Genomic DNA, 25,618 nt, shown 5'->3' with positions numbered 1-25,618 from the left:
ATGCGACGCATGTACACATAGAATCACATATTCAAATAGTTAATCAAGACTTCATTAGGGAACAACTATCCAAGGAAAATCCAATTCTTTTTTTTTTTACAATTTCAAGAAAATGAAGCTCAATCTTTTAGAAATTCATTTACTAATTCAATGTGATTTAAGTAATTCAGACCGTCAATAGGATTATAAATATTTCCAAGTATAACATGTTTTTGGGTCCTAGACTACCCCGGACAATGGCATAATAGTAGCTACGCACGGACTCTCGTCACCTCGTGCGTACGTAGCCTCCACAAATAGGAGCACATAACCAATTAACTCACATATGGGGACAATTTTCTCTTACAAGGTTAGAAAGGAGACTCACCTCGCTCCGAAGATTCATAACCGACATTCCATGCTCTTTCGAAGACTCGAATCGATGCACAATGCTCCAAATCTACCCAATAATTATGCAAATCCATTAATATACTCATTACAACCTGATTTATAACAATTCCTAACCCTGATCGAAAAGTTGACAAAATTGCCCTCGGCCCACGTGCCTGAATTCCTAAATTTTTCGAAGATAAACTTTACCTGTAACCTCACGAACTCAAATATATAATTTACTCTCAATTTCATACCCAAAATCGTGGTCAAATTCCAAAAATATCGATTTTCTAGATTTTCCCTCAAACCCAAGTTTCTACAAATTTCATGCTCAAATCCGTACATAATCAATGTATTTAACTCAAGATAGGTGGGGATAGCTTACCTTATCGTTGATGATGAAAACCCCCTCTTGAAACTCTCCAAGAATCACCCAAGCCAAGAGAAAAATGAAAGAAAATGGACAAATCCCGATTTTTAAAACACTCACTGCCTCCAGTCCTTTCGCACCTGTGGTCTATTGACCGCTTCTGCGATCCCGCAGGTGCGGACCAATTGTCGCTTCTGCGGTCTTCCCCCAAGCCTTCAACTTCCGCATTTGCGCTTCTCCTTCCGCAGGTGCGGTCCCGCATCTGGAGCAAAATGGCCGCATCTCCGGTCCTAGCCTAGCCATCCATTTCCGCTTCTGCGGCACGAAGGCCGCTTTTGCGGCTTCGCACCTGTGGCCCTAGTTTCGTAGGTGTAGTTACACCAGCAACCAGCAACTTCAGCCTTCTCCAAAATTCCATTTTCGATCCGTTAACCACCCGGAATCCACCCGAGGCCCCCGGGACCCCAACCAATCATACCAACCAGTCCCAAAACACATTACGGACTTGCTCGAGGCCTCAAATCATATGAAACAACGCTAAAACCACGAATCGACCTCCAATCCAAGCTTTATGAACTTTAGAATTTCAAACTTCTACTTTCGATGTTTAAACCTATCAAATCACGTCTGATGGACCTCAAATTTTGCGCACAAGTCACATTTTACATTACAGACCTACTCCAACTTTCGGAATCGGAATTCGACCCCGATATCAAAAAGTTCACTTCTGGTCAAACTTCTCAAAATCTTTCAAATTTCTATCTTTAAACAAATGACTCCAAAATGACCCACGGACCTCCGAATTCACTTTCGATCGCGCTCCCAACACCAGAATTACCATACGGAGCTATTCCCAAACTCAGAACCCCAAACGAACATTGATAACACTGAAATGCACTTCAACCCAAACTTATGAAATTCCTCCAAAAATGCTAACTCCCATGATAGGCGCCAAAACATTCCCGGGTCTTCCAAAACCCGATCCGGACACACGCCCAAGTCCGAAATTATCACACAAACCTGCTGGAACCTTTGAATCTCGATTTCGAGGTCGTTTACTCAAAAATCCAATCTTAATCCATTCTTTCAACTTAAAGCTTCCGAAGAGAATTCTCTTTCCAAATCAACTCTGAACTTCCCGAAAGTCAATTCCGACGATGCGTACAAGTTAGAATACCTAAGGTGAAGCTATTAATGGCCTCAAACTGCTGAACGACACGCTAGAGCTCAAAACGACCGGTCGGGTCATTACATTCTCTCCCACTTAACACACGTTCATCCTCGAACGTGCTGAGAACTATACTGAAGTAGCCTGAAATCACTGTTTAACACCTCGTGCACCTACCCGTGTTATCATCACTCAATTGAGTATATTAGCTCAATCAATTCTGAACATATTCCTTTTTTATTCAAGCAAATAAGCCTTAGAGCCCAATTCCAATATCCGAAATTCTCTGCCAGGCGTGTTTCCAACATACGCTCACCATATCAATAACTACATGCAGCACCAAAACATGACTACATACCCTAGCCGGATCTGCACCTTGCACCACTTTACTCGCAGGACCACAATAACAATCTCTGATCAAATTAGTCAAAATTCCATGAACCTGATGCTCCTAATGCACCTCATGATATATATATATATATAAGTCTTGCTCTAACTCTTACAATACCGCCACGACGGAGGAGATGTGTAGAAATTCATAACCAACAACCGAATCAACAATTCATTGGCTCTATACTCTTGACAGGAACCATCACCTCATTCTGAACCAAATAATTGTCTTTGCTCCTTAATATACTTCATATACTCAGATTGTAATGATCCTAAATCCAATGATCTCGTCTCACCCAGTGCGAACTTCTCAGGCACTTAGCCACCCCGGACATGATCAAAAGTCTCATATGATGCCACAATGTGCCAATAGGCTACCAATTCGAACATGATACAAAAGGAAAACGATCTCTGAAAAGGAAATACAATTACCCCGCATGTGAATCATGCATGCAACGCGGGCACACAACTAATATGAGCTTTCCTAAGAAAAATAGGAAACAAAACACATAAAAACAGATACGGGGAACTGTACTCAACATCACACTGTTGCGGCGCGCAACCCGATCCAAACAACATACCCATGGCAGCGTGCCACCTGATCCACACATAAAATTCACATAAGGAGATACACACCAAGCTAGATTGCTCACTACAACAAAATACTGAATGTCGGTCACAAGCATGCTAAATGCATAATACCATCCATAGGGAGACATATAGCGCTATAAGTTACGGACTCAAGCACAAGTGAGGTGAGATATACAATCTGAATCTTAAGAGTCATTCTGCTCATATGACATCATCACTACGCGGAACCTCAACACATAAGAAATTCATCAAGCCGTCTTACAACTCACACGACATAATACATCATTTCATGAAATGGCTGATGACGAAATAACACCCCGACTACTCTTCCATAAGGAGCGCATTACTGAAATGAAAACACATCTGGCCTGATATAGAGCCCATATTCACATTTAGATCCATCCACAGACCTCAAGCTGATTCTGATCACACTGAACTAGGCTAATAACCTTTCAAAAGGTCCATAATAACTCCCCTTTTTCTCATAACACACGAGAATTACCATTATGACCGGAGTAATCCTCCACAGTCCAGAACCCAATAAACCAAGTGCCCTCCAGGCATAAATTCTCAATTTAATGACATCACTACAATCTTCATACTTGGTTTAACTCTTCAACCAATCTAGTGACTACATGCCACACTTATACAACCTTCCCACGGGGCACGCTCCCACAACCTTCTGTAACAGATAATAGGCCTGTACATCCAAACCACTGGCCGTACTAACGCTGAAAAGCGATCAAGAATCCTTAACCAGGATGCAAAGCCTTTTTCACAAAACACCGATCTCAGGTGACGCTGAAGACAATACCAACTTACCTTAAACATTGAAACTCCTTTTCTGCTTATCCGAGCTCGTGACATCCTTGCCAACACCGAACTGCAACCTTGATCCTCACTTCAAATTCAATACCACTCACTGCACCCAACATGCCAATATATGATAGAACACATTTTTTTATCATAACTTTGGAACCACTAATAGAAGCAGCATATAAAAACTTTTCACTTAACTCACTTCAGGAGAACCATAGCAACACATATGTGAATTCTCATAACCGTGGAATATGTAAATCTCTAAGTAGTGGTCTAAGCCACCAGAGCCCTTCCGGGATACGCCTCCACATAACATGCCATAACAGTAGAATGCTTCTGAACGACATCAATTACGGCAACCGACAAGCCTCACACGCACCATCACAAATCACTTGTATAACTTGATCACACTGAAGGAACTGATCACTACCAGCAATATGCCTATTCAACTATGGCTAACCAACCTATCTTCTTTCTAATGTATCCTTGATTGTCTTAGAAATAATACTAACTCCATTAAACACATAACACACTCCCGCACTCATTCCGAGTAACCTTGAATCACGAGATCATGCTGTCTCAAATCCCACGAACCATTTTATACCTCCCAAATGCTAAACTACAAGTCAAAATTAGGCCTCTTCTCATAAGCTGCTACAAAGCTTGATTCTTAATCGTACCTATAGGCTCGAAATCATTAGGCACCATGCTTTACCCCTTTGAATCCACTAGGACCGTTGTTGAGAGCCACCCGCTCTGACTTGGCCCAGAATATAATCAACTCCATGAATCTTCTAGCACATGAATACCCTCTCGGCGAAGTACCCGGCAGAATCACTTCCCTTGAAACCCGCATCTATACATGGCATAAATCTTGAATCCTTCCCCAAGTTTGAACGTGAGCCAATAAAACCAACCATAACACACCTTTAACAATTCTTTTGCTTAAATTACCACTTATGTTCTTTTCTCGTAGCTGAAATAACCCATCAATATGCTAATAACCAGAAACCTCGCAAGTAGTTAACCATGCAACCCAATCATAGGCGGTGGGACTCTCCCACTTAGCTCGAAGCCACTATTACACAACTCTGGAATTCACGAGGATTCTTTATCTCTTATTGACATAACCTTGCGCAATCAACCGCCAAAATTCTCGGAATCTTCCTGTAAAACCCCTTTTATATTCTAAATCATCAACCACATTCGCACGACCGATCTCTTTGTTGCACAACCAATAGAATTCTTCGCAGAAGCCTCGCCAACCATGCGACCACTAACCTGCTTACAGGGAATAACCCACCTGTGGAAATCACTTCTCGACATCTTCTAACGCTGCTGCACAGGGTACAATCACTACGACATCAATAAACCATCCTGAGTCTGAGCTCACTCTCTAGCTGCACAGGTCCATTCACCCCTCGTGGACATCAATTAAAGGTGTGGCAACATCATTCCAATTCAAAGTTATGTTGTATCTTTCTTCATTTCAAGCAGCTCCTTTCTATTGTACCAAATCTTGTGCCGCATAATAGCCCATACTTCAGCTTAAATTTGTCGACCCCAATCACCCATCACTAAAATTCCCAAACCATTTCAAACTCTCCTTAAGGTGCGTAGTCATCCTACCACCAAGCCCATATGCAACTCCGCCACTCTCCCACTTTGGCGGAACTCCCCCTTAATCGATTACTCGACCTTTGCTTCTTATACTTGGCCTTCTAAAAATTTTAACCACTTCCTGACACTCCCCACATGTCCTTCCTCATCCTTTGCTGCTCAGTTGTTGCCTTAAATAAAAATCTATCTTCGTAACACTTGAACCCACAAATCGCTACTAACTTTAAACCTCTCCGAAGATCATTTTTCTCGAGTCGTCAGCATTAGAAACACCGATTCAATCCAGAATAACCGCACCTCGCGATATCTAACAGTCATTTCTATAATATTATTTCACAATATCTTACCCCAAAGGCGAATTGCAGAAGACCATAACACCCGCAAACTTAACACATTCAATCGCGGACGACGACTCCACATCGCAGATAAAAATCCCATCACTCTTGAAATCACCAAGCCTTGTTACTCCATCGCTCCAAATCTGGATGTCCCTAGGCCAATTGCTTTTCCTCTACCGGAAATGAAATATCATATCTCTGAATCGTGCACTGAGTAAACTTCCTTTCAAATCATTCATTGCCCCTACACATAGGCAAGTATCCTGCTATCAAGTCATTACTGTGCAATAACCAATCGTGAGCATCATAGCAACTTGTGCATAGCCTCTAAGCTCTTAGAAGCAGAACTACCGAGCCAAAACGATAGAAAAATCCTTCCTCAAGGCAACGATAATAGCCCAATCAACTATACCGGGAGAAACATCCCGCACCACGTTTGTAGTGCCATTACAATCCTTCAATTCTCGATTTATAATCAGCGGTTCGCGCCGCGTACGATTGAGTAGGAAGAAAACAAGGGCATAAGCCTCAAGGAATCAAATCGCACGATGAGGAATCAAGAAGAGAAGTACTCTTAGCAACCTTGTAGCCTCCCGAAGATAAGTACAGACGTCTCCGTACCGATCCGCGAGACTCTACTAGACTTGGTCATGACTCGTGACACCCAAGGGAACCTAGTGCTCTGATGTCATGTTGTCACGACCCAAAATCCACTAAGGGTCGTGATGGTGCCGGACACCGCTGTCAGGCAAGCCAACCAAGATACTTAATTAAATTCTCATTTTAATAACTTTTGGAAACTATGATTTTCCTTCAATACTAGTAAAAGTTAATCGTTTCAAATCAAATATAAATGTTAAGAAGTTAATACAAGATACCCCATAATCATCCCAGAACTCGGTGTCACAAGTGAATGAACATTTACTAGGAATGAAATAAAATACAGTAACTGTCTGGAATACAAGTGGACAGAAATAAAAATATGGTACAATAATCTGAAGGAGACTCTTCTGGCTACGGTCATCTCGATAAATGTAGCTCACCTGAGTCTCCGTATCAACCATGCCGCTATGCCACTAGCCACACATAAACTTGTGTAATAAAAATGCACAGCAAGTGTAGTATGAGTACGAAAACAATGTGTACCCAATGAGTATCCCGTCTAATCTCGAAGAAGTAGAGACGAGAGGTCGACTTCGACATTTACTATTGGTCCAATAGTAGTATATTTTTAATACGAGTAGTCATGGATTTATTAAGAACGGCAGTAATTTCAAATAAGTCACGAACAGGTAAAAGTTCTTTTTTTATATTAACAGTCTCCGTTTTCGTAATCTATTAATTAACAATTATCTCAAGTCGGGGAGAGCAAATATCAATATCAATAATCTCCAGGCAAGCAATACAAGCATGCACAAATCATGCCAAGGTCATATGGCCCGATCTGACAGAAATGTAAAATGTGCACTGCCAAGGGTCGAGCGGCCCAAACCATAGATGCATCTATTACCCCACTCGTGAATCATCCATGCGACGCGGTCAACATAAAATAAACAAACACCTTGCTTGCGACATACATGCGATGCCGGTACACATAGAATCACATATTCAAACAGTTAATCAAGACTTCATTAGGGAACAACTATCCAAGGAAAATCCTATTCTTTTTTTTTTACAAAAATGAAGCTCAATCTTTTAGAAATTCACTTACTAATCCTATGTGATTTAAGCAATTCATAACATCAATAGGATTACAAATATTTCCAAGTACAGTATGCTTTTGGGTCCTAGACTACCCGGACAATAGCATAATAGTAGCTACACATGGACTCTCGTCACCTCGTGCGTACGTAACCCCTACAAAGAGGAGCACATAACCAATTAACTCACCCATGAGGACAATTCCCTCTTACAAGGTTAGAAAAGAGACTCACCTCGCTCCGAAGATCCATAACCGGCATTCCACGCTCTTTCGAAGACTCGAATCGATGCACAATGCTCCAAAACTAGCAATAATTATGCAAATTCATTAATATACGTTTAATTACTCATTAAACCTGATTTGTAACAATTCCTAACCCCGATCGAAAATTTAACAAAATTGCCCTCAGGCCCACGTGCCCGAATTCCGAAATTTTTCGAAAATAAACTTTACCCATAACCTCACAAACTCAAATATATAAATTTACTCTCGATTTCATACCCAAAATCATGGTCAAATTCCAAGAATATCGATTTTCTAGGTTTTCCCTCAAACCCCAAGTTTCTACAAATTTCATGCTCAAATCCGTACATAATCAATGTATTTAACTCAAGATAGGTGGGGATAGCTTACCTTATCATTGATGATGAAAACCCCCTCTTGAAACCCCCCAAGAATCACCCAATCCAAGAGAAAAAATGAGAGAAAATGGTCAAATCCCGATTTTTAAAACACTCACTGCCTCCAGTCCTTTCGCACCTGCGGTCTCGCAGGTGCTGACCAATTGCCGCTTCTGCGGTCTTCCCCCAAGCCTTAAACTTCCGCTTCTGCGCTTCTCCTTCCGCAGGTGCGGTCCCATATCTGAGTCAAAATGACTGCATCTGCGGTCCCAGCCTAGAAATCCATTTCCGCTTCTGCGGCACGAAGGCCGCTTCTGCGGCTCCGCACCTACGGCCCTAGTTTCGCAGGTGTGGTTACACCAGCAACCAGCAACTTCAGCCTTCTCCAAAATTCTATTTTCGATCCGTTAATCACTCGGAATCCACCCGAAGCCTCCGGGACCCCAACCAATCATACCAACCAGTCCCAAAACACATTAAGGACTTGTTCGAGGCCTCAAATCATATGAAACAACGCTAAAATCATGAATCGACCTCCAATCCAAGCTTTATGAACTTTAGAATTTTAAACTTCTACTTTTGATGTTTAAACCTATAAAATCACGTCCGATTGACCTCAAATTTTGCGCACAAGTCACATTTGATATTACAGACCTACTCCAACTTCCGAAATCAAAATCCGACTGAGATATCAAAAAGTCCACTTCCGGTCAAACTTCTCAAAATCCTTCAAATTTCTATCTTTTAGACAAATGACTCCAAAATGACCCATGGACCTCCGAATTCACTTTCGATCGCGCTCCCAACACTAGAATCACCATACGGAGCTATTCCCAGACTCGGAACCCCAAACGGACATTGATAACACTGAAATGCACTTCAACCCAAACTTATGAAATTCCTCCAAAAATGCTAACTCCCACGACAGGCGCCAAAACATTCTCGGTTCTTCCAAAACCCGATCCGGACATACGCCCATGTCCGAAATCATCATGCGTACAAGTCAGAATACCTGAAGTGAAGATGTTCATGGCCTCAAACTGCTGAACGATGCGTTAGAGCTCAAAACGACCGGTCGGGTCGTTACATACACAACTAATATTCAGGATCATCTTAAGGAAATTACACTTTTATTTTATAACTTAATACTATTTTTTAAATAAATTAATATTAATTGAGACAAGATTCATGCGTGTCGTGTGTACCCTAAGTCTAGTTATATTTAAAGCACGAAGGTCGTTAGCGAAATGTCATTCGTCTTTTTTACCCTTTTAAAATAGAGTCCACACTGGAAACATAAGTAAATGAGAAAAGTATGTTTTAGAGAAGGAACTAAAATGTCTTCAATCCCTAAATATTAAGTTAATTAAAAGAAAATATATATTTCAAGAAGGAATCAAATTATTTTAAATTCTAATTTGTCCTATACATAAAAAGAAAAGGAGAATACATTAAAAGGAAACTCTTAACTACGTTTGTCATGGGTAATTTTTCGGCAACTTTGTCAAACAAAAACGTAGAGTCCTTTTTTCCTTATCTTTTATTTTTTTAAAACTTTTCTATCAACATGTTAAATTTATATATATATATATATATATATATATATATATATATATATATATATATATATATATATATATATATATATATTCTCTACAAATATAATTATTTAGGAAGGGGTTAGATGGAATAAGTTTTTTTTAGAGTATTTCTACTTTCTCATGTGGTCCATAAGTTAAAGTTAAATGAAAATATTCGAGATCAGAAGAAACATAAGACTCAAAAAAGAATTAAATTGTATGTCTGACTGATGGTCTATAAAGAATTACTGAAATACAAATTGGCTTCGTAACGATCCGGCCGGTCGTTTTAAGAATTAATGCCCTAATCCCAATTAACTGCATTCCCTGTATTTGTTTCTACTATTGTGAGTTGTTGGGAAGGTTTAATTGGAGTTTCGGAGAATTTTGGGACACTGCGTCCCTAAATGAGAGTTTATGTCTTAGAATTTGGACTGTAGCCGGAACAGTGTGAAGACGACCTCAAAATGGAATTCCATTGGTTCCGTTAGCTCCGTTGGATGATTTCAGGCTTAAAGGCATATTCGGATTGTGTTTTGGAGGTCCGTAGCTTATTTAGGCTTGAAATGTCGAAAGTTAAATTTTTGAAGTTTCCAGTTTAGATAGTGAGATTCTGATCTAAGGGTCGGAATGGAATTCCAAAAGTTGGAGTAGCTCTGTAATGTTGAATATGACGTGTGTGCAAAATTTCAGGTCATTCAGATGAGGTTTGATAGATTTTTTGATCGAAAGCGTAATTTGAGAATTTTTGTAGTTCTTAGGCATGAATCCATGGCTAATTATGACTTGTTCATGCTTTTGGTTGAGGTCCCGGGGGCCTCAAGATGATTTCGGATGGTTAACGGAAAGTTTGGAATTGGGAATTTGCAGCAGAAGCTACTGAGTTTGCTGTCATAACCGCACCTGCGGCTTGGGAACCGCAAGTGCGAGCCCGCAGAAGCGAAAGTGAAGCCGCAGATGCAGCCAAGAGGAAGAAAGGCTGGAGCCGCATATGCGGAAATTTTGGCGCATCTGCGAAGGCACATGTGCAAGAAGGTCATCGCAGGTGCGGTGGCTGGCGAATAAATGAAGAACCGCAGGTGCGGGACCACAGGTGTGGTAATTGGACCGCAGATGCGGTTTTGCTGGGTCAAAAGATATATATTTCGCCCTTCATAAATTTGGGTTATTTTTCATAATATTGCAACGGGAAGAAGCTTTGGAGAACGAATTTCAAGGGGGATTTTCAAAGAGATTTATTGAGGTAAGGTCCTTGGTTCCTAAGTTCGTTATTATGGTGATTTTTGTCGTTGTTAGCATGAAATTAAATGCAGAAATCAGTGGTAAATTGGGGGTTAGGACTTGGTTAATTGGAGAGCTTTGAGTGGTGATATGAGGGACCATTTGAGGTCTGATTTTGGTACATTTGGTATGACTGAACTCATGAGAGCGCGAGGATTCCGAATTTGTAAATTTTACACGATTCTGAGATGTGGGTCCGGGGGCGTTTTGGTCATTTTTCCTATTTTGCGTATTAGCTTAGAATTAATTAGTGGAATTAGTTACTTGAGGTGTTATTTACATTATACAATTACTTTGAATAGATTTGGGCCATTTGGAGTTGGATACTCGTGGCAAGAACGTGGTTTTGAGTTGATTGAGCTGGTTCGAGGTAAGTGGCTTGCCTAACTTTGTGTGGAGGAACTCCCCTTAGGATTTGGTATTGTTGATATTTGAAATGCCTTTTATGTGAGGTGACGAGTGTGTACTTGTGCTTATTGTTGAAAATCATGTTTTTCATTAATTAACTATAATTGTGTTTCCTGTTTATACGACTTGCAATTTAAGCCTACTGTTAGCTTAGGGAAGCATGTCTAATTGACTTAATTGCTTTACTTGCTCAAACTGCCTTATTTGGATTCTGTGCAGCATGCTAGGTTAGAAATACATGTCTTACCTTGGTATGAAATTTGAATTGAATTGAGTATTCTTCATGTTGCAGCTGTGTGTTTACTTTAGAACTACGAGACGGTATCCCGGGAGATCCCCCTGTAGGTTTAATTTAGGACTACGGATTTGTATTCTGGGAGATACCCCTGCACTTTTATATTAGAACTACGGGACTGCACCTGGTGGATTCCCCCAGTACTAGGTATTTACATTTGGGACTACGGATCGGTATTCCGGGAGATCCCCGCGCACTATGAGTTGGACTACGGGACGAAACCTGGGAGATCCACTAGATATTTATATTTGGGACTACAGTACGTTATCCTGGGAGATCCCTGGTTGTTATCTCTGTGTTGAGCTATATTCCTTCTGTGATTATTTGGCTCTGTTATAGTTGTTGTTATTCTTACTATCCTGTGTTACTTCTTACTGTTTGCACTTAATTATATTGTCTTATTCTATACTATTATACCTTGTTTTTCATCTAAACTCAGTAGGGCCCTGACTTTCCTCGTCACTACCCGACCAAGGTTAAGCTTGGCACTTACTGAGTACTGCTGTGGTGTACTCATGCCCTTTCTGCGCATGTTTTTTCATGTGCAGATCCAGGTACATTAACTCAGCCCTACTACTCTTGAGGCGAGGCGATTCTCCAGAGACTTCGAGGTATATCTGCCGCGTCCGCAAACGGAGGAGTCCCTTTCTATTCTCCCTTATAGTATCATCCCTTCTGCATTTACTTTTGTTTAGACATTTTGGAGTTAGACACTTGTAGTTATTCAATACCTTGTGATTTTATGAGATTCTAGGTTTTGGAAAATGTTGTTTCAGTTCGAGAGTTTGTATTGTATATGCTGAACGACATCTTAAGTGTTCCATTATGTTATTTCTGCAGTTTTTGGCTAGTTTTATTCTATTTTTTTCTGTTTCCGCAATTTGCTAGGCTTACCTAGTCGTAGCGACTAGGTGTCATCACGATAGTTCACGGAGGGTGAACTGGGTTGTGACAAGTTGGTATCAGAGCTCTAGGGACATAGGAGTCATGAATCACAAGCCGGTTCATTAGAGTCTCGCGGATCGGTACGGAGACGTCTATACTTATCTACGAGAGGCTATGTAACTATTAGGAAAATTCAACTTCATTTGATTTTCTTGTCGTGCGAGATTTTTGATATCAAATTCTACACTTTTGTTTTCTATTCTCTCACAGATGGTGAGGACACAAGCTACCAGAGATGATCAGGCACCCGCGTCCCCTACTGGAGCAGTCAGAGGTCGGGGCCGGGGTAAAGGATGAGGATGCACAAGTGGTGCAGCTAGAGCACCCGCGCGAGCTGCCATCGAGGTGCCACCAGCAGTTCCAGCTGGAGTCCAGGCACCTGATACGCCTACTGCTACTACTACTCCAGCTCTTCAAGAGACTCTTGCATATTTCATGAGCATGTACACCACTCTGGCTTAGGCAGGGTTGCTTCCCCTTGCTGCAGCCACATCTCAGGCCGGGGGAGGAGCACAGACTCCTGCCGTACTCACTACTGAGCAGTGAGTGCATGTTGGTTAGGTTCCAGAGATTATTTTTGTACATCCGATAGTCCTAGATCAGCCCGAGGACAGGGCAACGGCTTCCGAGGATGAGCAACGGAGGCTTGAGAGGTTCAAGAAGTATAAGCCTCATGTATTCAGTGGTCTAGAATCAGATGATGCTCTGGGATTTCTAGGTGAGTGCCACCGTATTGTCTGTACCATAGGTATATCAGGATCGAGCTGGGTTTCCTTCATAACTTTCCAGCTTCGAGGAGCCGCCTATGAGTGGTGGCGTACTTATGAGTTAGACAGTCCGGATGAGGTAGCTTCCCTGACTTGGACTCAGTTTTTAGATATGTTCCTGAGAGAGTATGTTCCTCAGAGCCTCAAGGACGCATGGCGCGCAAAGTTTGAGCATTTACGCCAGGGTACTATGACTGTCTCGGAGTATGTTGTCCATTACACTAGCTTGGTTAGACATGCACCAGCCTTGGTTTCTACTGTTCGCGAGAGGGTTCGCCGGTTTATTGAGGGGCTCATTCCCAACATCAGGTCTAGCATGGCTCGTGAGTTGGATATGGATATTTCTTATCAGCAGGTGGTGAGCATTGTTAGGAGAGTGGAGGGTATGCATGCTCGAGATATATAGGAGAGGGAGGCTAAGAGGTCTCGATAGTCGAGCCATTATTCTGGTGCCCGTGCTCCAGCTGCAGTTCGTCATGGTAGGGGTTATATGAGTCGCCCCGTTCATTCAGCTCTTCCAGCAGCTAGTGGTATTCCAGCTCTTCCTGCGCCTCAGGAGCCTTATTATGCAACTCCAGTATCTAGTGCGCCTCCTGCGCGAGGTGCTTTCAGTGGTCAGTCCAGTAGACCTGGCCTAAGCCATTCATAGCTGCCACATCCTCCTAGAGCTTGTTTTGAGTGTGGTGGAACATGCCATATGGTGAGGGATTTCCCAGACTTAGGAGGGGTGCACCTCCACAGACTTCTCAGCCACAACGTACCCCGTAAAGTCTCATGCTATGGTTATAGCTCCAGTTGCTACCCCACATTCTCAGCCATCTAGAAGTGGAGGTCGGGGAGGTAGAGGTCACCCTAGAGGGGGAGTCCATGCCAGATATTATGCCTGTACTGAGGCTGTCGCCTTCGATTCTATCATCACAGGTATTGTCCTAGTTTGTCATAGAGATGCATCAATTTTATTCGATCCAAGCTCTACCTATTCTTATGTGTCTTCTTATTTTGCCTTGCATTTGGGCGTATCTCGAGATTCTTTGAGTTCCTCTATTTATGTTTCTACTCTTGTGGGATATTCTCTTGTTGTGGACCACGTTTGTGTGGTTGCTTTAGAGGTTTTGAGACCAGAGCCAATTTATTATTGCTCAGCATGGTAGATTTTGATGTTATCTTGGGCATGGACTGGTTGTCACCCAATTATGCTATTCTTGATTGTCACGCCAAAACTGTGACGCTGGCTATACCAGGTGTACCGCGAGTAGAGTGGAGGGGTACCTTAGATCATACTTCTGGTAGAGTTATTCTATTCCTTAAGGCTTAGCGTATGGTTGAGAAGGGTTGTGACGCGTACCTAGCTTATGTGAGAGATGTTAGTATTGATACCCCTACAGTTGATTTAGTCCCAGTAGTACGGGATTTTTCTGATGTGTTTCCAGCTGATCTTCCGGGCATGCCGCCTGATAGAGATATTGATTTTGGCATTGATCTGTTGCCGGGCACTTAGCCCATTTCTATTCTTCTGTATTGTATGACCCCTCCTGATTTGAAGGAGTTGAAGGATCAATTACAGAAATTGCTTGATAAGGGTTTTATTCGACCCAGTGTATCACCTTGGGGTGCCCTTGTCTTGTTTATGAAGAAAAAGGATGGTTTTATGCATATGTGCATTGATTATCACCAGTTGAACAAAGTTACAGTGAAGAACCGGTATCCTTTACCTCGTATTGATGATTTGTTTGACCAACTTCAGGGTACACATGTATTTTCTAAGATTGACTTGCGTTCTGGTTACCATCACTTGAAGATTCCGGAGCCAGATATCCCGAAGGCTGCTTTCAGGACTCGGTATGGTCATTACGAGTTCCTTGTTATGTTATTTGGGCTGACCAATGCCCCAACAGCCTTCATGCACTTGATGCACAGTGTGTTCCTACCATATCTTAACTCATTCATCATTGTCTTTATTGATGATATTCTAGTGTACTCCCGGAGTCGGGAAGATCATGAGTCAACACCTGAGGACAGTGCTTCAGACTTTGAGGGAAAAGAAGTTATATGCAAAGTTCTCGAAATGTGAGTTTTGGTTGGATTCCGTGGCATTCTTAGGCCATGTGGTATCGAGTGAAGGTATTCAGGTGGATCTGAAGAAAGTGAAAGAAGTACAGAGTTGGCCCAGACCATCCTCAGCTATATAGATCCGCAGTTTTCTTAGCTTGGCGGGTTATTACCGTCGACTTGTTGAGGGGTTTTCATCCATTGCAGCCCCGATGACCAGGTTGACCCAGAAGGGTGCTCCGTTCCAGTGGACAGAAGAGTGTGAGGCGAGCTTCCAGAAGCTCAAGACAGCTTTGACTATAGCCCAGTTTTGATTTTGCATATAGGTTCCGGGTCTTATACTGCTATTGTGATGCCTCGAGGATTATCCTTGGAGTGGTATTAATTTAGGACGGTAGGGTGATTGCCTACGCATCCAGACAGTTGAAGATACATGAGAAGAATTATCATGTCCATGATCTCGAGTTAGCTGCTATTGTTCACGCCTTGAAGATCTAGCGTCATTATTTGTATGGTGTGCCTTGTGAGATTTATACTGATCATCGGAGTTTACAGCATCTGTTCAAGTAGAAGGACCTTAATTTGTGCCAGATGAGGTGGTTAGAGCTGCTGAAGGACTATGATATCACTATTTTGAATTACACGGGCAAGGCCAATATGGTAGCTGATGCTTTGAGTCACCGGGCGAAGATTTTGGGGAGTTTGGCTTATTTACCAGAAGCGGAGAGGCACATGGCGATGGATGTTCAGGCCTTAGCCAGCCAGTTTATGAGATTGGATCTTTCGGAGCCCAGTCGGTTTCTAGCTTGCGTGGTTTCCTGGTCTTCTTTGTTTAATTGTATCCGGGAGCGTTAGCTTGATGACCCTCATTTGCTTGTCCTCAAGGACAAGGTTTAGCACAGTGATTCCAGAGATATGACTAATGGTTATGATGGGGTATTGAGGATGTAGGGTCGAATTTGTGTACCTAATGTTGATGGGCTTCGGGAATTGATTCTAGAGGAGACCCATAGTTCGCGGTATTCCATTCATCCGGGTACTGCGAAGATGTACCAGGATTTGAGGCAGAACTATTGGTGGAAGAGGATGAAGAAAGATATAGTTGGGTTTGTAGCTCGGTGCCTCAATTGTCAGCAGGTGAAGTATGAGCACCAGAGACCGGGTGGGTTGCTTCAACAGATAGAGATTCCGGAGTGGAAGTGGGAGCAGATCACCATGGACTTCATAGTTGGACTCCCACAAACTTTGAGAAAGTTTGATGTCATTTGGGTGATTGTGGATCGGCTGACCAAGTCCGCTTCATTCTTATGTGTACTACCTATTCTTCGGAGCGGTTGGCAGAGATTTATATCCGGGAGATTGTTCGTCTGCATGGTATTCCTGTTTCCATCATTTCAGATAGAGGTACTCAGTTCATATCACGGTTCTGGAGGTCCATACAGCATGAGTTGGGTACTCGGGTGGAGTTGAGTACAACATTTCACCCTCAAACGGACGGACAGTCCGAGCGCACTATTTAGATTCTTGAGGATATGCTTCATGCGTGTGTGATTGAGTTTGGAGGGTCATGGGATCAGTTCTTGCCATTGGCGGAGTTTGCCTACAACAACAACTATCAGTCCAACATTCAGATAGTACCGTACGAGGCTTTATATGGTAGGCGGTGTAGATCCTCGGTGGGTTGGTTTGAGCCGGGTGAGGCTAGATTATTGGGCACAGACTTGGTTCAGGATGCTTTGGAGAAGGTTAAGGTGATTCAGGATAGACTCCGTATAGCCCAGTCCAGACAGAAGAGTTACGTGGACCGGAAGGCTCGTGATGTTTCCTACATGGTTGGAGAGCGGGTTCTGCTTCGGGTTTCGCCTATGAAGGGCATTATGAGATTTAGGAAGAAAGGGAAGTTGAGTCCCAGGTTTATTGGTCCTTTTGAGATATTGAGACATGTTGGGGAGGTTGCTTATGAGCTTGCCTTACCTCCTAGCTTGGCAGGAGTTCATCCGGTATTTCATGTTTCGATGCTCCAGAGGTATCATGGTGATCCATCGCATGTGTTGGATTTCAGTTCAATCCAATTGGACAAAGATCTATCTAATGTTGAGGAGCCGGTGGCGATATGGGACTGGCAGGTTCGGAAGTTGAGGTCAAAGAACATTGCATCAGTGAAGGTTCAGTGGTGGGGTCAGCCATTCGAGGAGGCGACTTGGGAGACCGAGCAGGATATGCACAGTCATTACCCTCATCTTTTCACTACTTTAGGTATATCTCTATGCTCGTTTGAGGACGAACGAATGTATACGTGTAAGAGGATGTAACGACCCAACCGGTTATTTTAAGAATTAACGCCCCAATCCCTTATTAACTGCATTCTCCGTATTTGTTTCTGCTATTGTGAGTTGCCGGGAAGGTTTAATTGGTTTTTCAGAGAGTTTTGTGACACTTAGTCCCTAAAGAAGAGTTTAAGTCTTAGAATTTGGACCGTAGCTGGAACAGTGTGAAGACGGCCTCAGAATGGAATTTGGTTTCGTTAGCTCCGTTGGGTGATTTCGGACTTAGGGGTGTGATCGGATTTTGTTTTGGAGGTCCGTATCTTATTTAGGCTTGAAATGCCGAAAGTTAAATTTTTGAAGTTTCCGGTTCGATAGTGTGATTTTGATCTAAGGGTCGGACTGAAATTCCGAAAGTTGGAGTAGCTCTGTAATGTTGAATATGACGTGTGTGCAAAATTGCAAGTCATTCGGACGAGGTTTGATAGACTTTTTGATCGAAAGAGTAATTTGAGAGTTTTTGGAGTTCTTAGGCTTGAATCCATGGTTAATTCGATGTTGTTTTAGGTGTTTTGAGGATTGGTATAAATTTGGATAGTGGTATATGACTTGTTCGTGCTTTTGGTTGAGGTCCCGGGGGCCTCGGGATGATTTCGGATGGTTAACGGGAAGTTTGGAGTTGGGAATTTGCAGCTGAATCTGCTGAGTTTTCTGTCATAACCGCACCTGCGGCTTCGGGACCGCAGGTGTGAGCCCGCAGAAGCGAAAGTGAAACCACAGATGCGGCGAAAAGGAAGAAAGGCTGGAGCCGCAGTTGCGGAAATTTTGGCGCATCTACGAAGGCACAGGTGCGAGAAGGCCATTGCAGGTGCGGTGGCTGGCGAATAAGTGAAGAAACATAGGTGCGGGATTGCAGGTGCGGTAATTGGACCACAGATGCGGTTTTACTGGGTTAGAACATATATATTTTGCCCTTTGCGACTTTGAATTATTTTTCATAATATTTCAACGAGAAGAAGCTTTGGAAAGCTAATTTCAAGGAGGATTTTCAGAGGGATTCATTGAGGTAAGGTCCTTGGTTCCTAAGTTCGTTATTATGGTGATTTTTATCGTTGTTAGCATGAAATTAAAGGGAGAAATGAGTGGTAAATTGGGGGGTTAGGGCTTGGTTAATTGGAGAGCTTTGAGTGGTGATTTGAGGGACCATTTGAGGTTCAATTTTGGTACTTTTGGTATGAATGAACTCGTGAGAGTGTGAGGATTCCGTATTTGTAAATTTTACCCGATTCCGAGACATGGGCCCGGGGGGCATTTTGGTCATTTTTCCTAATTTCGCGTATTAGCTTAGAATTAATTAGTGGAATTAGTTACTTGAAGTGTTATTTACATTATGCAATTACTTTGAATAGATTTGGGCCATTTGGAGTCGGATACTCGTGGCAAGAACATGGTTTTGAGCTGATTGAGCTGGTTCGAGGTAAGTGGCTTGCCTAACCTTGTGTGGGCGAACTCCTCTTAGGATTTGGTATTGTTTATATTGGAAATGCCTTGTACGTGAGGTGACGAGTGCGTACTTGCACTAATTGTTAAAAATATTATTTTTCATTAATTAACTATAATTGTGTTTCTTTTCCTCTTTATACTACTTGCAATTTAAGCCTATAATTGTTTCTTTTTCCTCTTTATGCAAGTTAATTAACTATATAGTTAATTATTTTTCATTAATTAACTATAATTGTGTTTCTTTTCCTCTTTATACTACTTGCAATTTAAGCCTATAATTGTTTCTTTTTCCTCTTTATGCAAGTTAATTAACTATATAGTTAATTATTTTTCATTAATTAACTATAATTGTGTTTCTTTTCCTCTTTATACTACTTGCAATTTAAGCCTATTGTTAGCTTATGGAAGAATGTCTAATTGACTTAATTGTTTTACTTGCTCAAACTGCCTTATTTGGATTCTGTGCAGCATGTTAGATTAGAAATACCTGTTTTACCTTGGTATGAAATTTGAATTGCATTGAGTATTCTTCGTGTTGCTGTTGTGTGTTTACTTTGAGACTATGAGACGGTATCCCGAGAGATCCCCCTGCATGTTTACTTTGGGACTACGGATTTGTATTCCGGGAGATCCCCGTGCACTTTTATATTGGAACTACGGGATTGCACCCGGTAGATTCCCCCAATATTGGGTATTTATATTTGGGACTACGGATCGGTATTCTGGGAGATCCCCGCGCACTATGAGTTGGACTACGAGACAGCACCCGGGAGATCCACTGGATATTTATATTTGAGACTACATGATGGTATCCTGGGAGATCCCTGGTTGTTATCTCTGTGTTAAGTTGTATTCCTTCTGTGATTATTTGGCTCTGTTATAGTTGTTGTTATTTTTACTATCCTGTGTTACTTCTTATTGTTTGCACTTAATTATATTGTCTTATTCTATATTGTTATACCTTGTTTTTCATCTAAACTCAGTAGGGCCATGACTTTCCTCGTCACTACCCGACCGAGGTTAGGCTTGGCACTTACTGAGTACTGCTGTGGTGTACTCATGCCCTTTCTGCGCATGTTTTTTCATGTACAGATCCAGGTACTTCGACTCAGCCTTACTATCCTTAAGGCGAGGCGATTCTCCAGAGACTTCAAAGTATATCTTCCGAGTCCGCAAACCGAGAAGTCCCTTTCTATTCTCCCATATAGTATTAGCCCTTCTGTATTTACTTTTGTTTAAACATTCTGGAGTTAGACACTTGTAGTTATCCAACAGCTTGTGATTTCATTAGATTCCGGGTTTTGGGAAATATTGTTTCAGTTCGAGAGTTTGTATTGTATATGTCGAGCGGCATCTAAACGCTTCATTATGTTATTTCTGTAGTTTTTGACTAGTTTTATTCTGTTATTTTCTGTTTCCGTAATTTGTTAAGCTTACCTAGTCGTAGAGATTAGGTGCTGTCACGATAGTTCACGAAGGACGAACTGGGGTCGTGACAAGTTTACTTAGATTATAGGAGTTTATGGGATATCTACAGTATTTTTTTTTTTTATATACATTTTATTGATTAATATGATAGACAGTTCAAGAATAAAAGTTACACCGCTAGTACGTAAGAAATTTATTCTTAACAAATTTAATGAACCCAAGTTGTGGTTGAAAAAAAAAGTTGAGTTTGAAAAAAAAACATTTGTATCAAGTTGGGGTTGAAAAAAACAAATTGAACCAAGTTGAAGATGAAAAGAGAGGAGAGTTCAAAAAAAAAAAAAAGAAAAAAAAAAAAGAGAGGAGAATTCAAGTTGAAGATGAACTCTTTAACCACTGTCTTCCTCTTTCTCTCTCCTGGTATAAACCGACATTCTTTAAGGAGTTCGAAAGGTCGAAAGCAGATGCATGTAACTTCATCATTTTCAGTCAAAGTGCAATTAACGGTGGGAACATATCTCTCTGAGTCGGCCGCTGTATTGTTGTTTTTTTGGCAGGCATCAAATCTTTCTTTTTTATTTACTATTTAAAGAAATTTAATAAAAATACAAAGCTGAGTATATTTAACTATTCTTTGTACAATATAGAGATTGACACCAAACTTCGTGCATGATCTATTAGCAGAAAGTAGCACGAAGATTCAACTATTCTCTTCACGGCTGTTCAAGTTTGAATTTTCCTCCTTATATTATATAGCCGTTTGTAAGGGAATTTTTATCAGTTATCTGTAAAAAGAATCAGTTGTCTACTTTGTGCATGTGCTCCAAATCAAGTAAAATACCATAAGGGAGCCCATCAATTCAGAAATATACGATTTGGGTTGGTCTTATTTTTGTGCTACGAAAAGTGTTCGACGAAATTGATTTTGTCAGAGTTCAAAGTCGGTGGCTTCAGATTCTGCAGAAACGGTGTTGTGTTGAAGAAAAGCTGAAAAGGGTATTTATAATTCACCAAAAAAGCATCTGGGTTGGTGTTATTTTGTCGTAATTTTGTCTAGTTTGAAGTGGGTCGTACATGTGCTTATTAAAGGTGGCGAACCCAAGAAAATCCAGTGAGTATGTCAGATTTACAGATACAAGCGATTCAGAAACCACTACAACCACCGCGGCAGAAGGCGGTGCTCAGCCTTATGGACAAGGCGACCAATTTTTCGAAGAAATGATTCAACAACAAATTCATCAGGAAGCTGACTATTTGCTGTCAACTTCTTCGGCGATGCCAATGTTTACAGGGTATAGTCAGACAAGAGAGATGTCTACAATGGTGACGGCGCTGACCCATGTGGTTTCGTGTCAGAGTTACCGACCCGATATCAGTGGTTCTGTTACGTCGTCGTTTGGCGGTGGTGGTTCTGGTATTTATTCAGCAAATTCGCCATCTTCAGCTTATTCTTCTTCTAGCTCAGGGTCTAGAGCTGGACAAAAGAGAAGCCGTGATCAAGAAGAAAGTGTTACTCAGATATTGGAACAAAGTCATCACGGGGTTTATGGAGGGTTTGGAGAATTTAGAGCTGGTTTGCCATCTTCCTCTGTTAAAGCTGGTTAGTAATAGTAGTTCCATAACATTCTTTACTTCTTTTGTGCTTTTATTTTTGTTGTTCTTTCCTCTGTTTTTAGTTTTTGATCTTTGTGCTTAAGAACATAATCCCTTTTTTATTTTCCTTCTTCTCAAGTTTAGTTTTGACACTCTGACCACAAAGGTCTATAGTCTCCTAATTTTAGTTAGGAGTTCTCCTCATAATAAACTTAAGGTTCAATTTTAACTGTCCCATTTCTCCTCTTTTTTGCGGTCCCTCAGTTTAATAGAAAAAAAAGGTTTTAAAATGATTATGCGAATTCTTTTTAGAGGTTTTCTTAATTTTATACTAATTTTTATTCGATGGTATTATTGCATGTGAACAGTGTATTACAATAGCTGTTTAATTAAATCTCAGAGCTGAATGTTTCTAAGATCTAGTACTAGTTTTGTTCTTCATTTCTTTTGCAATTTATCCTCAATTTTAATGATGTAAGATTAATCATCTTGTGCCAGAAGCTACAAGTATGGTGGCACCATCAAACACCACAATTTCAACCATTACAACAGTTCCAGCTTTCACAACGACGACGACAACAACCACAACAGCAGCAGCTGGTGGTTCAACTGAAGAAACAGGAGGAGAGAGGAGGAGGAGATACAGAGGAGTAAGACAAAGGCCATGGGGAAAATGGGCAGCTGAAATAAGAGATCCACATAAAGCAGCTAGAGTTTGGTTGGGTACATTTGATACAGCAGAAGCAGCAGCTAGAGCTTATGATGAAGCTGCCTTAAGATTTAGAGGCAACCGAGCCAAACTAAACTTCCCAGAAAATGTCAGCAGATTATTACCACAACTTCAAGCTTCTCAACCTACTACAAGATTAGCCATTTCAAGCTCCTCAACTTCAGCTTCTTCTCAATTGCAATTTATGGCTCCAATATCTCAACCAACAGCATTTTTCCAACCTCATCAGCAGCCAATCCAAAGTTCAGATATGACGAGAGATTATTGGGAATATTCACAGTTACTACAAAATCCTGGTGATTTTTTTGATCAACAACAGCCTTCAGGTTTATTGGAGCAAATGTTTTTTGCTTCATCTAGGGCTGTATTGCATTCAAACACAACTTCTTCTTTAGGTAACTCTGCAGCTTCTTCCCCTTCATATCCCCTGCTATTTTCAGGTCAGCAATCTAGTTATTACAGGCCACAAACTAATCAAATTCAAGGCAACAGCAGTAGTAGTAACAGCAGCAGCTCCAATATTTCTGCACCATTTTGGAGTAGTTCCAGCCATTATCCACCCTCTTCTAGTTAAATCTCTCTTTTAAAAAAAACATATATTTTCATATATTTTTTATCTTTATTTTTTTTTGAAAGATGGTCAACATTTTCTGCTTTTCTTTTTTCTTTTTTAGCTATTGGTTCATAATTTTATTGTACTTTGTACTTCACATGTAGGAAGATTAGAGGTAGGCAGGGATCTATTATTGACATTGTTATTGTCATTATTCTGGAAGAGTGAAAGGTTTCTTACAGAGTTTTAACTTGTATGTCCTGTATAATGTTAACTAACTTTAAACGTGTAACTTTTTGTAAGTAGTAAGTTGAATTAGGGCTGCTTATCGGGCGGATTGAGCGGTTATTTACTCTTAACGGTTTGGCTTATCGGTTATCGACTTTTAAATATATTAATTCGCTAGCGACCCGATAAGATATCGGGCGGATTAGTATCGGTTTAGCTCTTATTGGGCGGTTATGGGGCGGTTTATCGGCCTAATTCAATTTATATTAAGTGCATTAATTTTTTCTAGCAGCCTAGCATATAAATTTAGAATTCGAATTACACATAAATGATGTAGTGTGTCATGTATTGGAGAGTGAAAAAAACAGAACACATTGTACATTATAGGCTATATTAACTGAAGATAAAACTGAATGAGTTGATTCATTACCTTTCCAACATTGCCATTGCTAAAGATGTTACTGCAATTGAGATCTCTATGAATATAACACAAGGGTCATGAGTGTGTAGATAAGATCTCTATGAATAACACAAGGGTCATGAGTGTGTAGATAATTTGAGCCATGTAGTATTTGCATAGATCACTTCTTCAACGCCTTAATCGAAATATGCCGATGCTTCTTCGTGTAATCCCTCAAATTACCAGAGGCAAATTCCTTAGTTATGAAATTGAGGATGTTATGTTCATTGTCTTTCCAGACATGATATAGTACTGTGATGATTTAATATATATATATATGGATAAAATAAATTTTATATATATATATATATATATATATATATATATATATATATATATATATATATATATATATATATATATATATATATATATATATATATTCTTAACGGGTTAATAGATTATCCGTTAAAAAAATTGAATAATCCGCTCCCAAATCGATAAGCCGTTAATAAAAAAAATTCAATCCGTTCCCCGTCCGTTAAACCGTTAATCCGATACCAATAAGCCATTAAGCTTCGATTTCGATTCGATTTTCGGTTTCAGATCGGTTTTGAACACCCTAAGTTGAATATGGTTCCCAGCAATAAAAAGTTTAATTTGGTAATTAACTTAGAAAATAAAATAAATAACCTTATATAATAATATAAATATAGTAATAGAGTAAAAATTAAATATGTAAAAAGAGTATACAAGTTATTTCCTTGTATTGTGCACTAGTAGGAGTTAGAGGCAAATTTAGGATTTAAATGCTACCGGCTTAATTTTTAAAGTTTTTAGTATTGAATTCATTATATTTTTAAAGTTATGGGTTCATATTTATTATTTTTATAATTTTAATGAATTTTTACATATAAATTTTTAATTCGCGTCAAAAGTTATGTGTTAAATTAGATAGATACGACATAATTAGCAGCATACCTAGGTTTTTAGGCATAGTTTAGTACTGAAAGATTTACATTATAAATCCATGGAATGTACGACAAAGCAACATAACAAGTAGGTTTCTTAGGCGGAGTTTGGTATGAAAAGATTAGGATGTTTATGTCATCTTGACGATAACAAAGGAAGCTTATAGAAACATGTCAATTTGTCAAGTTGCCTATTCTTTTTTATAGCTTGGCAAGTTACAATTCCATTTCAACTACAAGTTGCCTTTTCCTTTTTATCTTCGCAAGTGACAATTCTATCTAATTACTGATCGTTTTCCTTTGTCTGTGGCTGTAGATTTTTTTTATATTTAATTCTTTACTAAGGGTCTACATAGATCGGATCGGCTCGAATTTTACAATTATCAAATCAAATTAATTGTATCGGGTTATTAAATCTAAAGACCAAACCAAATCAATAAAACTCGGATTTTTCAATCTCAATTTTTCTCGAGTTTTCTCGGGTTTTTCAAGTTTTTTCGTTTTTTTTTCCTGGTAAAATCTTCGTAGAACAAAACATATAACTTGTGCTCAAAATATTTCTTTAATCCTAGTAAGAGACAACTATATAAAGTATTTTCCAACAAAACAATACAAAATATGAGATGTGTCATGGCA

At 40.3% G+C, this 25,618-nt stretch overlaps 1 protein-coding gene across 2 annotated transcripts; it reads left to right on the top strand.

Annotated features, from left to right (window-relative positions):
* The first annotated feature begins 20,810 nt into the window (after window positions 1-20,810).
* Window positions 20,811-23,639, top strand: LOC104239316 (ethylene-responsive transcription factor ABR1-like). Of its 2 annotated transcripts, none has more exons than XM_009793926.2 (2): window positions 20,811-22,107; window positions 22,602-23,639. In XM_009793926.2, exons 1-2 carry the CDS (start codon window positions 21,582-21,584, stop codon window positions 23,402-23,404), a joined length of 1,329 nt encoding a protein of 442 aa, XP_009792228.1. In that variant the 5' UTR covers window positions 20,811-21,581; the 3' UTR covers window positions 23,405-23,639. The 2 variants fall into 2 exon arrangements, with proteins under 2 accessions (XP_009792228.1, XP_009792227.1); XM_009793925.2 differs by having other exon boundaries at window positions 20,817-22,107; window positions 22,599-23,639.
* Window positions 23,640-25,618: the final 1,979 nt, after the last annotated feature.

Source organism: Nicotiana sylvestris, chromosome 10, assembly GCF_000393655.2.
Source record: "Nicotiana sylvestris chromosome 10, ASM39365v2, whole genome shotgun sequence".
Taxonomy (NCBI): Eukaryota; Viridiplantae; Streptophyta; class Magnoliopsida; order Solanales; family Solanaceae; genus Nicotiana; species Nicotiana sylvestris.
The sequence above is the reverse complement of the archived record's forward strand: the minus strand, read 5'-3'. Positions and strand labels throughout refer to the sequence as shown.

Bases quoted from the DNA above. Each gene is read 5' to 3' on its own strand.
- LOC104239316 (XM_009793925.2), top strand. From the start codon at position 21,582: ATGTGCTTATTAAAGGTGGCGAACCCAAGAAAATCCAGTGAGTATGTC. The intron at 22,108-22,598 runs GTTAGTAATAGT...ATCTTGTGCCAG, and splicing joins ATCTTCCTCTGTTAAAGCTG to AAGCTACAAGTATGGTGGCA.